Source organism: Dermacentor variabilis, chromosome 1 (genome assembly GCF_050947875.1).
Source record: "Dermacentor variabilis isolate Ectoservices chromosome 1, ASM5094787v1, whole genome shotgun sequence".
NCBI classification, from domain to species: Eukaryota; Metazoa; Arthropoda; class Arachnida; order Ixodida; family Ixodidae; genus Dermacentor; species Dermacentor variabilis.
In genome coordinates, this window is record NC_134568.1 from 66,298,766 (window position 1) to 66,313,106 (window position 14,341).

At 45.4% G+C, this 14,341-nt stretch overlaps 1 protein-coding gene across 2 annotated transcripts in view; it reads left to right on the forward strand.

Annotated features, from left to right (window-relative positions):
* Positions 1-14,341, forward strand: part of LOC142578861 (ribosome biogenesis protein BMS1 homolog) — a 195,465-nt gene that overhangs the window by 35,542 nt on the left and 145,582 nt on the right. For both annotated transcript variants that reach the window (XM_075688505.1, XM_075688515.1), the window contains one exon: positions 1,866-1,999. In XM_075688505.1, coding sequence (XP_075544620.1) covers positions 1,866-1,999 — 134 coding nt within the window. The remainder of the gene's footprint in view (positions 1-1,865; positions 2,000-14,341) is intronic.

Genomic DNA, 14,341 nt, shown 5'->3' on the forward strand with positions numbered 1-14,341 from the left:
CGTGGCATAGTGCGTTCTTACAATGATTGCAACTCACTTGGTCGTCGAATACGTACTCTTGTTTCCAATGTCCCCGTCATTAGCAAACTTTTAGATAAAAAGAACTAATGTATTCTTCACTTTTTTTAAAAGGAGCTCTTTATTTTCGTAGAGATCAGGAGGCACACTCTTGTGGCTATGCACAACTACAGCACTAATAGTTAGCGCATTAGCCAGGAGAAGCTGTTCGATTGCACGGCGGCGATTCCTTGCCTTGTTGGCCTCATACTGAAGCCTTCGAATTTCTCGATTATATTTGGCTCGAAGAAGCACATACGCCACAACAAACTGGAGCACATGGTCAAATTCTTTAGGATCGCTGCTTGAAAGCTATTAACCTGTGAGTGCCATTTCTCATTTTTTAATGCTTTGGCTACGCTATGGTTTGGCCGTTGAGCTAGCTTCGGCTTCAGTTTATGGCTGAGTGCAACAACGACATTCCTGAAATAAACTACATAAAACGTGCCTATTAATGTTTCGCACGCCATTTCTTAAACGTTGGCTCTCTAGATAACTGTTTTTATTGTATTACGATGGGCAAGCAAACTTAACAGTTTCCCTGCAGCTATCGCCATCGCGACGTTTAATGTCATGAAGTATGCACGTGTAGCAGCGACCGAAATATAATGGCATTAAGAAACTTTAGGTCTTGCACTTTTAATGGCTTTAACCTCGCCTTTGTTGTACGGGTATTAGCCCTGTAGTCTTTTTTACATGTGCCAGGTGGCCAAACGCACATGGGAGCTTTGAACTGCTGCAGCAGTAGAGCTATTAGCACCATTAAGTACAGCAAGATTTTGCCTAAGCAATGTTGAAATATTAATACATAATTTTTCTAAACTGAAAGTAGCTTGTTATATTCTCTTCTAGAAATTTTTTTTTCATTAAAGCAATATTTTAAATGCATGTCTTTCTATAAGAGTTTTAAGTGGAATTACAGTTGTGCTTTGTTAGATCCATTAGTAAGGGTTGCCAAGGTATAACTGTAGCCACGTTTACATGAACACGGTAGAGAGCGTATCATATTAATGTACCACATTGCATTTACTCATACGCCACTGTTTACATGAATGCACATTTTCTTGTTGAGCCTGTTAATGTCATCTGCTGTCATATTTGAAATTTAGCGCTCATTTCCGATGAGCGTGCTTTTGCTGTTGCATTGTGAAATGCACTGAAGGCAACTGGCTGAGTGTCTGTGAGGTTCTGCTTCATTTGTCCATGTTGACAAGTTTATGAAATGTTTTTTTTGTGTGGAAGGTTATCATATTCTATCAAGATCATAAAATTTCACGGTGTGCCTGCGAGTGTTACTATGTCCACTAGTAGCCTAGCGCAGCCGTCATGGCTTCTATCCCCTCAAAAGTCAATGTGACTGTGTAAACACCAGAAGTCAAGTCTCACCTGTGTTAATTGTGTATGCTTTTGACAAAGAAGGCACTGTTTCAATGGACAGTTTAGTTGCTTTCATGTACTGACAAGTGAAAAGAAATCGCGTGCGGCCTGCTTCATAAGCTGTAATTTTTGGCCAGTTATCATCCAGCAGTGAATGCGTTCCTAGAATTCCTGATATGATTCGCTTCTGTTTACATGGGCCACTGAAATGTGCATTATCCATCTCAAACTACCCCTGCTTTGCATTTCATGTGATACGCCTTCCTAGCGAATTAGCCTGTCTACATGAGATGTAATACGCCTCTGTCACATTCACGTAAACGTTGCTTGTATTTACTGTTCGTGGTATTTTCATGGACTAATGCTGCAGAAGCTAGCACATGTCAGTTGTGTACCAAAGCTGTCTAATTCCCCATTTGCTTTATTGACAGGAGGATGGCAACAAAGTGAACCATATGTTGCAATCAATGATGAAGACCAAACAGACTATTGATGCCAAGATGAAAACAAGCAAATTTGCACTGTTTTCTGATGGTGGTGTTCTTTCTCCTGATGATGTTGAAAGGTCAGAGAGAGTTTTTTTTTTAAGCACGGATTGAGCATTTATCGTTTTTGTAGCTGAATTTTTTTTCAATTCCTGCTAAATGACAAGTAGGAATTATTAATAATTAAAATTTTAGCTTGCTGTTTCTACTAAGTATTACCAAGTAGGACTAGTTTTACATTAACTCACAAAATAATATGAAGGCTTACCACCAAAATACAGTCGAGCCCACTTGTAACTATTCAATTGCCATGAAAATTCCATTCTTATAGCCGATAATTGTTACAACCAGTTTGCATGAAAAAAGATTAAAAAGGGTGATGGCATAGCTGTTGCGAGAAAACCATATTGGCGAGGAAGCCAGTGCCCCCTTCCCAACCCTTTTCTTCCATCTGGATTCTGATTGTGTTGACTCTGATTGTGTTAATTATGCTTCCTGCGCTCTCTGATCGATTGTAACAAGCTGCAGCTGTCGGCAAAGAGGGGTCACGGGCAGCAAGCGGCATGTGAGCTCTGCCAAGGCATCGCGTTGGTGGCCCCAAAAGGGCCATTTTAAAAAATGCGGCAAGGTTCCCGTGGCAGCCTCTCAGCTTGAGAAATCCAGAAGAAATGCTGGGGTAAGATTTCCATGTACAGAGGAATCTTGATAAACGGAAATTGCTTTAATGGAACTGCCTCTTAAATGACCAAACCTGGGCCTCTCACCAGGTCTGGCCATTTTGAGCTGCCAAGTGCAGAGCATACAATGTGCGCTAACGATTGTGTTTGTGAAGAATTACATCGCTACGTGCCGCTGAAAGGTCTGAAATTTCAATCGGAACACCATTTTCCTTTTCCCTTGCGGCGACCGGGCTCCAAGCTGGATAGGGACGTTCTCGTGTCCCTGTGCCTACCAGAGTGTCTACCAACCGGGAATTCTCAGGGATTTTGAGTAGTTTGGAAAAACTCAGGGAAAACTCAGGGAATTTGTGCTTCTATCAGGGAAAATTAGCTGTAATTTTTTTAGAGGGTCAAAAGTCGTGGTAATGCTGGCTCGAGAAACAGACAGGAATCGTAACGAATCGTCGTCGGCTGGAGGAGTTGCCAGTGCACAGTCAACAACCGACTTTCCGGATCCCCGATAACTCGGGCGGCTTCGCGGCACCACCACGTACCCCGAAGAGTCAATGTATCATAAAGTCTGAAATTTCAGACGCAAGAACTCTTCGCCGTCCGATTTTCTAAACGTTTTGCATGATCGCAGGTCCGAGACGGCATTAATGAAAACCACCACCGCTGCTATTTTGATTACCTCGCCGCCTTGAACCGGTGCTCTCACACGCAGATCCGTTGGCAGCCGTAGCCACCACTGCGGCAACGCTAGGCCTAGCTGCTTCGATGTTGGCTATTAAGCTTCTTGTCGTTCGGTGCCGTGTTTCTTCATTTCTCCGCTGACAGCAATAATTTTGTCTTTGAAGCTCGGAAAGCACGGCTCATTGCATAATGCTCTTTCCCGAAAGTCTGTTTCGCCTCAGTACAGTCGTGTAACGCGGTGAAGCGTAACAAGCGTAGGAAGGGGCAATTGTCGCGGGACACTGTCATCATCATCATCATCATCATCAGCCTAGTTACGCCCACTGCAGGGCAAAGGCCTCTCCCATACTTCTCCAACTACCCCGGTCATGTACTAATTGTGGCCATGTTGTCCCTGCAAACGTCTTAATGTCATCCGCCCACCTAACTTTCTGCCGCCCCCTGCTACGCATCCCTTCCCTTGGAATCCAGTCCGTAACCCTTAGTGACCATCGGTTATCTTCCCTCCTCATTACATGTCCGGCCCATGCCCATTTCTTTTTCTTGATTTCAACTAAGATGTCGTTTACCCGCGTTTGTTGCCTCACCCAATCTGCTCTTTTCTTATCCCTTAACGTCACACCCATCATTCTTCTTTCCATAGCTCGTTGCGTCGTCCTCAATTTCCGCAGAACCCTTTTCGTAAGTCTCCAGGTTTCTGCCCCATATGTGAGTACTGGTAACACACAGCTGTTATACACTTTCCTTTTGAGGGATAGTGGCAACCTGCTGTTCATGATTTGAGAATGCCTCCCAAACGCACCCCAGCCCATTCTTATTCTTCTGGTTATTTCAGTCTCATGATCCGGATCCGTGGTCACTACCTGCCCTAAGTAGATGTAGTCCCTTACTCCTTCCAGTGCTTCGCTACCTATCGTAAACTGCTGTTCTCTTCCGAGCCTGTTAAACATTACTTTAGTTTTCTGCAGATTAATTTTCAGACCCACCCTTCTGCTTTGCCTCTCCAGGTCAGTGAGCATGCATTGCAATTGGTCTCCTGAGTTACTAAGCAAGGCAATATCATCAGCGAATCGCAAGTTGCTAAGGTATTCTCCATCAACTTTTATCCCCAATTCTTCCCACTCCAGGCCTCTGAATACCTCCTGTAAACATGCTGTGAATAGCATTGGAGATATCGTATCTCCCTGTCTGACGCCTTTCTTTATAGGGATTTTGTTGCTTTCTTTGTGGAGGACTACGGTGGCTGTGGAGCCGCTATAGATATCTTCCAGTATCTTTACATATGGCTCATCTACACCCTGATTCCGTAATGCCTCCATGACTGCTGAGGTTTCGACTGAATCAAACGCTTTCTCGTAATCAATGAAAGCTATATATAAGGGTTGGTTATATTCTGCACATTTCTCTATCACTTGATTGATAGTGTGAATATGGTCTATTGTTGAGTAGCCTTTACGGAATCCTGCCTGGTCCTTTGGTTGACAGAAGTCTAAGGTGTTCCTGATTCTATTTGCGATTACCTTAGTAAATACTTTGTAGGCAACGGACAGTAAGCTGATCGGTCTATAATTTTTCAAGTCTTTGGCGTCCCCTTTCTTATGGATTAGGATTATGTTAGCGTTCTTCCAAGATTCCGGTACGCTCGAGGTTATGAGGCATTGCGTATACAGGGTGGCCAGTTTCTCTAGAACAATCTGACCACCATCCTTCAACAAATCTGCTGTTACCTGATCCTCCCCAGCTGCCTTCCCCCTTTGCATAGCTCCTAAGGCTTTCTTTACTTCTTCTGGCGTTACCTGTGGGATTTCGAATTCCTCTAGGCTATTCTCTCTTCTTCTATCGTCGTGGGTGCCACTGGTACTGTATAAATCTCTATAGAACTCCTCAGCCACTTGAACTATCTCATCCATATTAGTAACGATATTGCCGGCTTTGTCTCTTAACGCACACGTCTGATTCTTGCCTATTCCTAGTTTCTTCTTCACTGTTTTTAGGCTTCCTCCGTTCCTGAGAGCCTGTTCAATTCTATCCATATTATAGTTCCTGATGTCCGCTGTCTTACGCTTGTTGATTAACTTAGAAAGTTCTGCCAGTTCTATTCTAGCTGTAGGGTTAGAGGCTTTCATACATTGGCGTTTCTTGATCAGATCTTTCGTCTCCTGCGATAGCTTACTGGTTTCCTGTCTAACGGAGTTACCACCGACTTCTATTGCGCACTCCTTAATGGTTCCCATGAGATAGTCGTTCATTGCTTCAACACTAAGATCCTCTTCCTGAGTTAAAGCCGAATACCTGTTCTGTAGCTTGATCCGGAATTCCTCTAGTTTCCCTCTTACCGCTAACTCATTGATTGGCTTCTTGTGTACCAGTTTCTTCCGTTCCCTCCTCAAGTCTAGGCTAATTCGAGTTCTTACCATCCTATGGTCACTGCAGCGTACCTTGCCGAGTACGTCTACATCTTGTATGATGCCAGGGTTCGCGCAGAGTATGAAGTCGATTTCATTTCTAGTCTCACCATTCGGGCTCCTCCACGTCCACTTTCGACAAACCCGCTTGCGGAAAAAGGTGTTCATTATCCGCATATTATTTTGTTCTGCAAACTCTACTAATAATTCTCCTCTGCTATTCCTAGAGCCTATGCCATATTCCCCCACTGACTTGTCTCCAGCCTGCTTCTTGCCTACCCTGGCATTGAAGTCGCCCATCAGTATAGTGTATTTTGTTTTGACTTTACCCATCGCCGACTCCACTTCTTCATAAAAGCTTTCGACTTCCTGGTCATCATGACTGCATGTAGGGGCATAGACTTGTACCACCTTCAATTTGTACCTCTTATTAAGTTTCACAACAAGACCTGCCACCCTCTCGTTAATGCTATAGAATTCCTGTATGTTACCAGCTATTTCCTTATTAATCAGGAATCCGACTCCTAGTTCTCGTCTCTCCGCTAAGCCCCTGTAACACAGTACATGCCCGCTTTTTAGCACTGTATATGCTTCTTTTGTCCTCCTAACCTCACTGAGCCCTATTATATCCCATTTACTACCCTCTAATTCCTCCAATAACACTGCTAGACTCGCCTCACTAGATAGCGTTCTAACGTTAAACGTTGCCAGGTTCAGATTCCAATGGCGGCCTGTCCGGAGCCAGGTATTCTTAGCACCCTCTGCAGCGTTACAGATCTGACCGCCGCCGTGGTCAGTTGCTTCGCGGCTGCTGGGGACTGAGGGCCGGGGTTTGATTGTTGTATTCATATAGGAGGTTGTGGCCAAGTACTGCACCAGGGTGGCCAATCCTGCTCTGGTGAGAGAGTGCGTTACCGGTTCTGGTCACCGGGATCAGGCCGCACTCCAGGCCTGTTTGTGCAATTTTCTCAACACACGGTTTTTTTTTTGTATTTCCCGGTGGAGAATTGCGCGGCACCGGGATTTGAATCACGGTCCTCTTGCACTGGAGACGGATACTCTACCGTCCCCGCAGGAGTTAAATTAAAAATTGAATTATGGTGTTTTGCGGGACAAAACCACTTTCTGATTATGCACGCCGTAGTGGAGGACTCCGAAAATTTCGACCACCTGGGGTTCTTTAACGTGCACCTAATTCTAAGTACACGGGTGTTTTCGCATTTCGCCCCCATCGAAATGCGGCCGCCGTGGCCGGGGTCCGATCCCGCGACCTCGTGCTCAGCAGTCTAACACCATGACCACTGAGCAACCACGGCGGGTCCCGCAAGAGTTGTACGCCTCATTTAACCTAAAGTGGTGCCCTATTTGATCAGTCAAGGTGGACCAATCTGAGCTCGGTTATACCGCATGGATGGCACTCGGCTAGAGAACCTGGTATTTATGACCTGCACATGTGTGGCCACACATAATTGAGGATATATAATTTTTTTTTTAGGAGGGTTTCCGTACAGTGATAAAAGGAAGGAAAATACATTAAAAGAAAAAGAAAAAAAAAAGGAACATAACATGTGATTTGAACTCGTGATCCTTCAATGTTGCCCGGAAAGGTAGCTCAGTCGGTTGGTTCGTCAAGCCAACGGTTACTTTCAAGCGCCAAAGCTCCTGCTCCGAGCCTCATACTTATGTGGAAAGGGACTGATGTTGTCCGCGGCAGTCGATTTTTGCTGATTCTGAGTGGTTGGAAGGCATAATTTCTTTGAAAAATGGCCGCCAGAGGAGCAGCGTGAACTCGAGCGGCTTTATAGACTAAGAAAAGTGCCTTAAAATATTTAGACTTGAGGGGAAGCTTCGTTAACAAACTATAACACGGCAATCAGCACTCGTATACGACGAGAGAAATTATTGAGACGTGGGAAATTCCCTTGAAATAAATCTGGTTTGCGAGACAAATGCTTGTATGTATTGAATCTCTTAAAAGATGAGGGGGGAAATATGCGCTCACCGAGAGGGCATCTTCAGCACGAGACCACCGCGAGGCACCTTACTGAGATGTAGAGAGCTTCGCGGCCGGAACGAAATCTCCCCTCTCCGCCGGCCCAGGGTGGAAAACGCGCTTTCCGATCGCTCAAGGTTGAACGGATATTGTATAGCTCTAGCGTCTAGGAAAAAGCTTAAACAGGTGCGGGGGCGGCACGCATAGCGTGGGAAGCTAGCCGCCGGAATAGCTATCTCAAGTACTGCTGCTGGCGAGGGCGAAATACCTTCGTGTAATTATAATAACCCTAATAGGACTTCTTTCAAAGAAAAAAAACAAAGAGAAGAAAAAGAAAAGGGAAACGGCTCAGAAGGCTATACTACGAGAGCTATGACTGATACTTTTCTATATATATGTATTCATCTCATCTATGGGATCGCATGCGCGCGCTGTTGGTTTTAAAGCGCAACCGTGGTAGGGAAACGGAAGGCGATATAAGCATGCGTGTCCATGATACGCACACGACAAACTGCCTTACAATATTTAGAATTGATATATATATATACACACAAAAGCCAATATAGGCTGCTCGACACTATCTCGCGCGTTTTTATAGCGAAGTACATCAGAACCGACACGTCGTTCCACAACAACCATTTCCTGAGTGATCGCCAGATATATGCCGAATAACTTCCTGTCATTCAATAAGAATGTCTCTCTTTGACACTGTATGTATTCCTTAATTTTACACGTGTGCACCCGCCCTCACCTGTCACAGTAGGAGCACCGATATGCCTAATAAGTGCACTGACAGGCATTCAGGGCTTTTTCAAACGTACATGTATCGATTTTAGCCCTTAAGGGCAGTAAAAGACATGAATTTATTTTTTCGGACTGCCTGATTTTTCGGCAGTTTTCGCGGCCCCTAGGGGGTCCTAAAAATTGGACGTTCACTGTAAATTGACCAAGAGTATTCTTCAAATGGTCCGTGGGGCGAACGCACGGCGAAAGGAGGACGAGAACAGAAAGGATCGACGTACTGAGGAATGAACGGGGAATTAAGTATGCGACCGCTTCTTTGAAGGAGCCTGAGCTCAAAAAACAAATTGTTGGCTGATGCTGAGATGCAGGTGTCCCTCATCCAAACCAAAATAAACTCTTTAAAGCAGTGAAACACAACACTGAGGCATCTTGCGCGAGCTGAGAGTACGTCAGGACAGTTGCATGACACTGAGCATGCTATCAGTTGATAGAAATAGCTCATATTCGAAAATATTTGCTTCTGTATGCATCTCCATTTTATTTGTACTAGAGAATGTCCAACTCGATTTGAAAATTTTTTCGAAGACATTTTATTTGTTGTGCATTTTAATAACCCCCCTCCCTTATATTCTTTTTTTGAATAACATAAACACTACTCCTTAGTATTCAAATTGGATCAAGTCGGTTTTCTTTAAAATTTTTTTCATATGCTTACTAGAGAGTGACAGCATAGGGCGATATGGTTTCAGCGCGTCTTGACATAAAACCTGGTTAGTTCTGCATCACTCAGGGAATTTTGCAAAAGCACTCAGGGAAAACCTGGAAAACTCAGGGAATTTGGAAATGTCAACTTGGTAGACACCCTGCCTACGTACTCGTGTCCGCAGTGTGATGTCGCTCGTGGTGACACGTTACTTTGAGAATTATTCAAGGCAACATCTGTTATTTGTGTGATCTGTTGCTTGAATTGACGAATTGAAGTTTTAGAGAAGTAATCAAACACACAAATGGAATGTGTGTCTGTTTTTTTGTTTTACTTCGCACTGAAGCAAAAGAGATGTACTTCCACTTTGTCTGCTTTTTCCCACTGTCGTGCAGTCACGTATGCAGGTACCTAAACTATGCCATTTTCTACCGTGTTCCAGCACGTGATCATGCTCTGCGATTCGCTTGTTCTGCCTCAGTATTCGTGTAGCACTGAATTATACCGCTAGTCATGTGTCCTTGTGCACAGCGCGCAAAATCGTGCACTCCGTGAAACCAGGCAATCAGAACAGCTCGCGCGCGATGCCGTCAGCTGAAGTGTGCAGCGCCAGGGAAAAAAACAAAAAGAGAGAAAAAAAATGAAGGCGAGGCCTGTGACGTATGCGTCACGTGATCCTCGAGGTCTGGTATGGGAGAACGCAGGGAAGGCATTTCACTTGCGGAGGCTAGACGGGGCAAGTGGAAAGAGTGTCTTGCTTGACAGTGCAGCTCACCTTCTGAAATCATGGCTTCATAGCACTGAAATATTTCTATCTTGGCTATTCATGAGCCGATTTGAGCGAGTGAAAAATGTGAAAAATGTTTGCGGCTGAACGCTCCCAGAGGACATGTAACAACTTCCAGCATATAACCAAAATTTGCCATGAGGCCTGGTGAGAGGTCTTGAAACGTAACATCACCCTGATGGCTGGTTAGTTTTGTATTCATGGAATCGTAATCGCCTTTGGTAGTCAGTAATGGAACTCGTGATAAACGGAGCAAATTTCCCTGGTCCCTTGAGGCTCCATTTAAAGAAAGTCCATTGTACTTCTCACTGGCTTGCACGAGAAAACCCCATGTCCGTCAGCCTTGCTTGCTTTATGCGAAGCTTGTTGACATCCTTCTCCAAGGCATCCGCTCCACGTAGTGCAGCGGAATGTCCCTTGTCATTCAGAGTCATTCATGTAGCATTTGACAGATGGTAAGCGCCACGATCATTAGCTAGACTTGGCACACGACATGTCGCTGTGCCAAGTTCGAGGTGCGATCATTACATGGGAAAGAAAACAACGAAACAAATTTTTATCGACAAAATTCAGGGATACGATCATTATGCAAGTACATACGGTAGAACCGCATTGCCGACAGTACAAAGTCTGCCTCATGTGTCGACCAGCAGCAGCAGTACTGCCGTGGTGTCAATTGCTTTTGTAGATATAAGCAGTTTTGCGAGATCTTGTGTAACTCGGCACCGGACGCAGAGCAACAGCACATGCAGCAGGATTTCTCCAGCGCACGCTATCGCCCGTTTGCACCGACACGTCTAGTGTTGAGCGCAAAAGTGATCGTATCTCGTGTACCCAAAGGCGAACAATCGAGATTACGGCCCTTTCACTCAAATCTACGTTCGGCGCTGAATCTGCACCCGATGCCTCTCAGGTGCCACCAAACCAGCGTTCTTGAAGCAAGGGATGCATATTTCCAGACTATCACTCAATCATGGTCCGATGCATGGCACTCCATACTGCGACGTCCATTTCTAGCGCCATAAACAATTCCATGTCAATGGGACGTACATTTCCTTGTTTTTGCTGCATTTTTCTCACCAAGGCGAACATTACGCAGTGCACTGCCACGATCGACGATCATCGTTCAAAATGTACGTTCAGTTTTACTTCACGCGATTGGCCTAGACCGTACCGAGTCGTCAGCTGCAGGCAACGCAAACTGAATGTGCGTTCCAAACAACAATCTATGTTCTCTCCTAGTAGGTGTGCACAAACCGTCGTCACGTGTGGTAGCAACATGCATGCTGTTTCAAATGGGTGATCAACAAAGAAGATGGCGGCCATGACGTGTTTCCAGCGCTCAAGATAGCGGCGCCCACACAAGTGTAATCTGGTGGTATTTTATGCAATTTTAGTACAGAACAATCACATTTTAGCTTGTTTTGGAGCCTGCTAGCCCTACGGAGACTGACAAAGAAGCTTGAGAACAAGTTAAGGACCGCACAAAGAGCAATGGACCAAAAATTGCTAGGCATAATATTAAGAGACAGAAAGAGAGCGATCTGTATCAGAGAGCAAATGGCTATAGACGATATTCTATTTGACATCAAGAGAAAGAAATGGAGCTGGGCAGGTCATGTAATGCGCCGGTTAGATAACCGTTGGACCATTAGGGTTACAGAATGGGTACCAAGAGAAGCGAAATGCAGTCGAGGACAGCAGAAGACTAGGTAGAGTGATGAAATTAGGAAATTTGCGGGCGCTAGTTGGAATCAATTGGCGCAGGACAAGGGTAATGGAGATTGCAGGGAGAGGCCTTCATTCTGCAGTGGACATAAAACATGATGATGTTATGATGAGCCCTACGCGAGTAGGTAATATGTGGGGTTACGTTCCGGTAAATTTCGTTGATGCGCGATTGTATTACAGTGATTGTTGCATACAGGGATTGTTGTGGGATTTCGTTAATGTGGGTTTCGACTGTATGCACACTACATTGTGTGCTCTAAAGATCTAGCTTCAGGCTGCAAGAAGAATTAGTCTTCTAAATGGGATAGGCACTGATGTATCAGAGTAAATGTTTTGCTGGGTGTGCAATATTTGTATGGTCGACGCCCATTAATTATACGCAGTATTCCCAGCAAAATTGATTGAATTATCTGTCAGGTCGAATTAAGATGCATAAAAAATGCAAGAGCACAATGCCTATTCATTTGGCAGTATTTGCCCTATTCTAACACACCCCCGAATTGAACGCGCGCCCACTTCCTATGTGTCCAAATGAGAAAACTAATGTAGAAATGACAGTTAAGCACCCAAATGAAGCAGAAATCTAACGTACACCTTATATTTTAGCTAGAAAAACTGTTGCACTATGGCAGCCAGTTTCCTGGAGCCAGCTTCACCACACGGTGTTTTAAAAGTCAGCTCCGCCGCAATACATATGGGGTATGCAGTAAAGCATATCACCGTTGCGAAGGCTGTTTTGCTTTTATGTCTCACTGCAGGGGGCTGGAAATTTCCTGTCCATTCTTTTTTTTCTTCTAAAGAAAGGCACTTTAGAATCGGGTAACTACCGTGATATACAGTTGTTGCTTCAAAACTCCCTAGCGTGGCCTGAAAATAGATGTTTTTGACTGGAAATGACATGTGTTCAACGCATTTACTGTCTCCTTGAGCTCCACCAAGGCAGATGCTGCCACTAAACAGGCTGCTATCAGGGTTAGATGCATGTGTACTGACTAGTCAAGTTTAAATTATACAGCAAACGACAATTTTAGGATTGAAATAATGAATGTTTGGGGCCATGGAAATGCATGGGTGCCTGACGGGACCTTCGGTTGAGATCAAATTAGGTAACTGAAGTCTACTGTATCTTAAGAAGATGAAAGAAGAAAGAAAATAAATAATCTGCCATATAGTCTTAAAATTAATATTGTTACGGGAAGGAAAAAGCGTGCGTCTATTTACAGATGGCTTTTAATGGCTGAGCCAGCAAGCGTAGAACAGCGATAATGCTACACACTTCTTCGTCATCTCCAAGGCCACCATCATCGTCCTCCTTTTCCCACATTACCGACTGTGACACCACCCCCGTCGGAAAAAGCACCTTATTGGTGCGGCTCATCGGTCTGAGAAAGGCAGGGTTTGAGGCGGCTGACGTGAATGATGTCAGACAGAGGTGAAGGCACCGTGGCATCCAGCGGAGACACTTCATATGTGACAGGGGTCACCTGGCGAAGGATGTGGTAAGGGCCATAGTACCGCGAGAGGAATTTCACCGAAAGACCAACATGCCGAGTTGGATACCAAACTAGCACAAGAACACCTGGTTCGTAGTGCACGTCGTGATGGCGCTGGTCATAACAGCACTTCTAGCGTGTCTGTGAAGCAGAAAGACGAATGCGGGCAATCTGGCGTGCTTGGGTCGCTGTGGCTATGACATCCCGAGTGTACTCTGTCGGCGAGTCGAGTGTGGTCAAAAGGAGAGTCTCGAAAGGCAAAGTCGGCTCACGGCCGAAGAGGAGATAGAAGGGTGAATATCCAGCTGTGTCGTGCCGCGAGAAATTGTAGGCGAACGTGACAAATGATAGAGCAATGTCCCAGTCGCGATGATCGGAGGAAACATACATTGCTAACATGTCAGTTAATGTGCGGTTAAGGCGTTCGGTAAGACCGTTAGTTTGAGGATGGTAAGCAGTAGTAAGTTTGTGTTTAGTAGCACATGATCGAAGTAGGTCAGCTATGACTTTGGCAAGAAAGTATCTGCCACGATCGGTGAGAAGTTGACGAGGTGCACCGTGATGCAAGATAACGTCGTGAAGCAAGAAATCAGCGACGTCTGTGCCACAGCTGGTCGGTAGGGCTCTAGTAATGGCACAGCGAGTTGTATAGTCCGTAGCCACGGCAATCCACCTATTTCCGTCATTTGATATAGGGAATGGTCCGAGAAGATCAACGCCAACTCGAAAAAAAGGGTCGGCCGGTATATCCAAAGGCTTCAGCAGTCCGGTGGGAGGCACAGCTGGTCTTTTCCGGCGTTGACACAACTCACACGCGGCAATATAGCGCCGGACGGAGCGGTTGAGACGGGGCCAGAAAAACTGTCGCCAAATTCGGTCATAGGTCCGCGTGACGCCAAGGTGTCCAGTGGCGGGAACGTCGTGCAGTTGCTGCAGTACACTCTGTCGCAGATGAGACGGAATGACGGTTAGGAGCTCGGGCCCGTCGGGGTGCATGTTGCGCCGATACAGAATGTCATTTTGTAGTACGAACATGTGAAGGGATGGGTCAGACGGATCAGAGAGCAGGTGTTCGATAATGGGGCGTAACGACTCATCGCGTTGTTGTTCAGCGCCAATGTCTTGCAAGGCAGAGAGTGAAAGAACGCAGATCGGTGCGACATCCACTAAACCGTCCGGTACATCGACGGGATGACGAGACAGGCAGTCGGCGT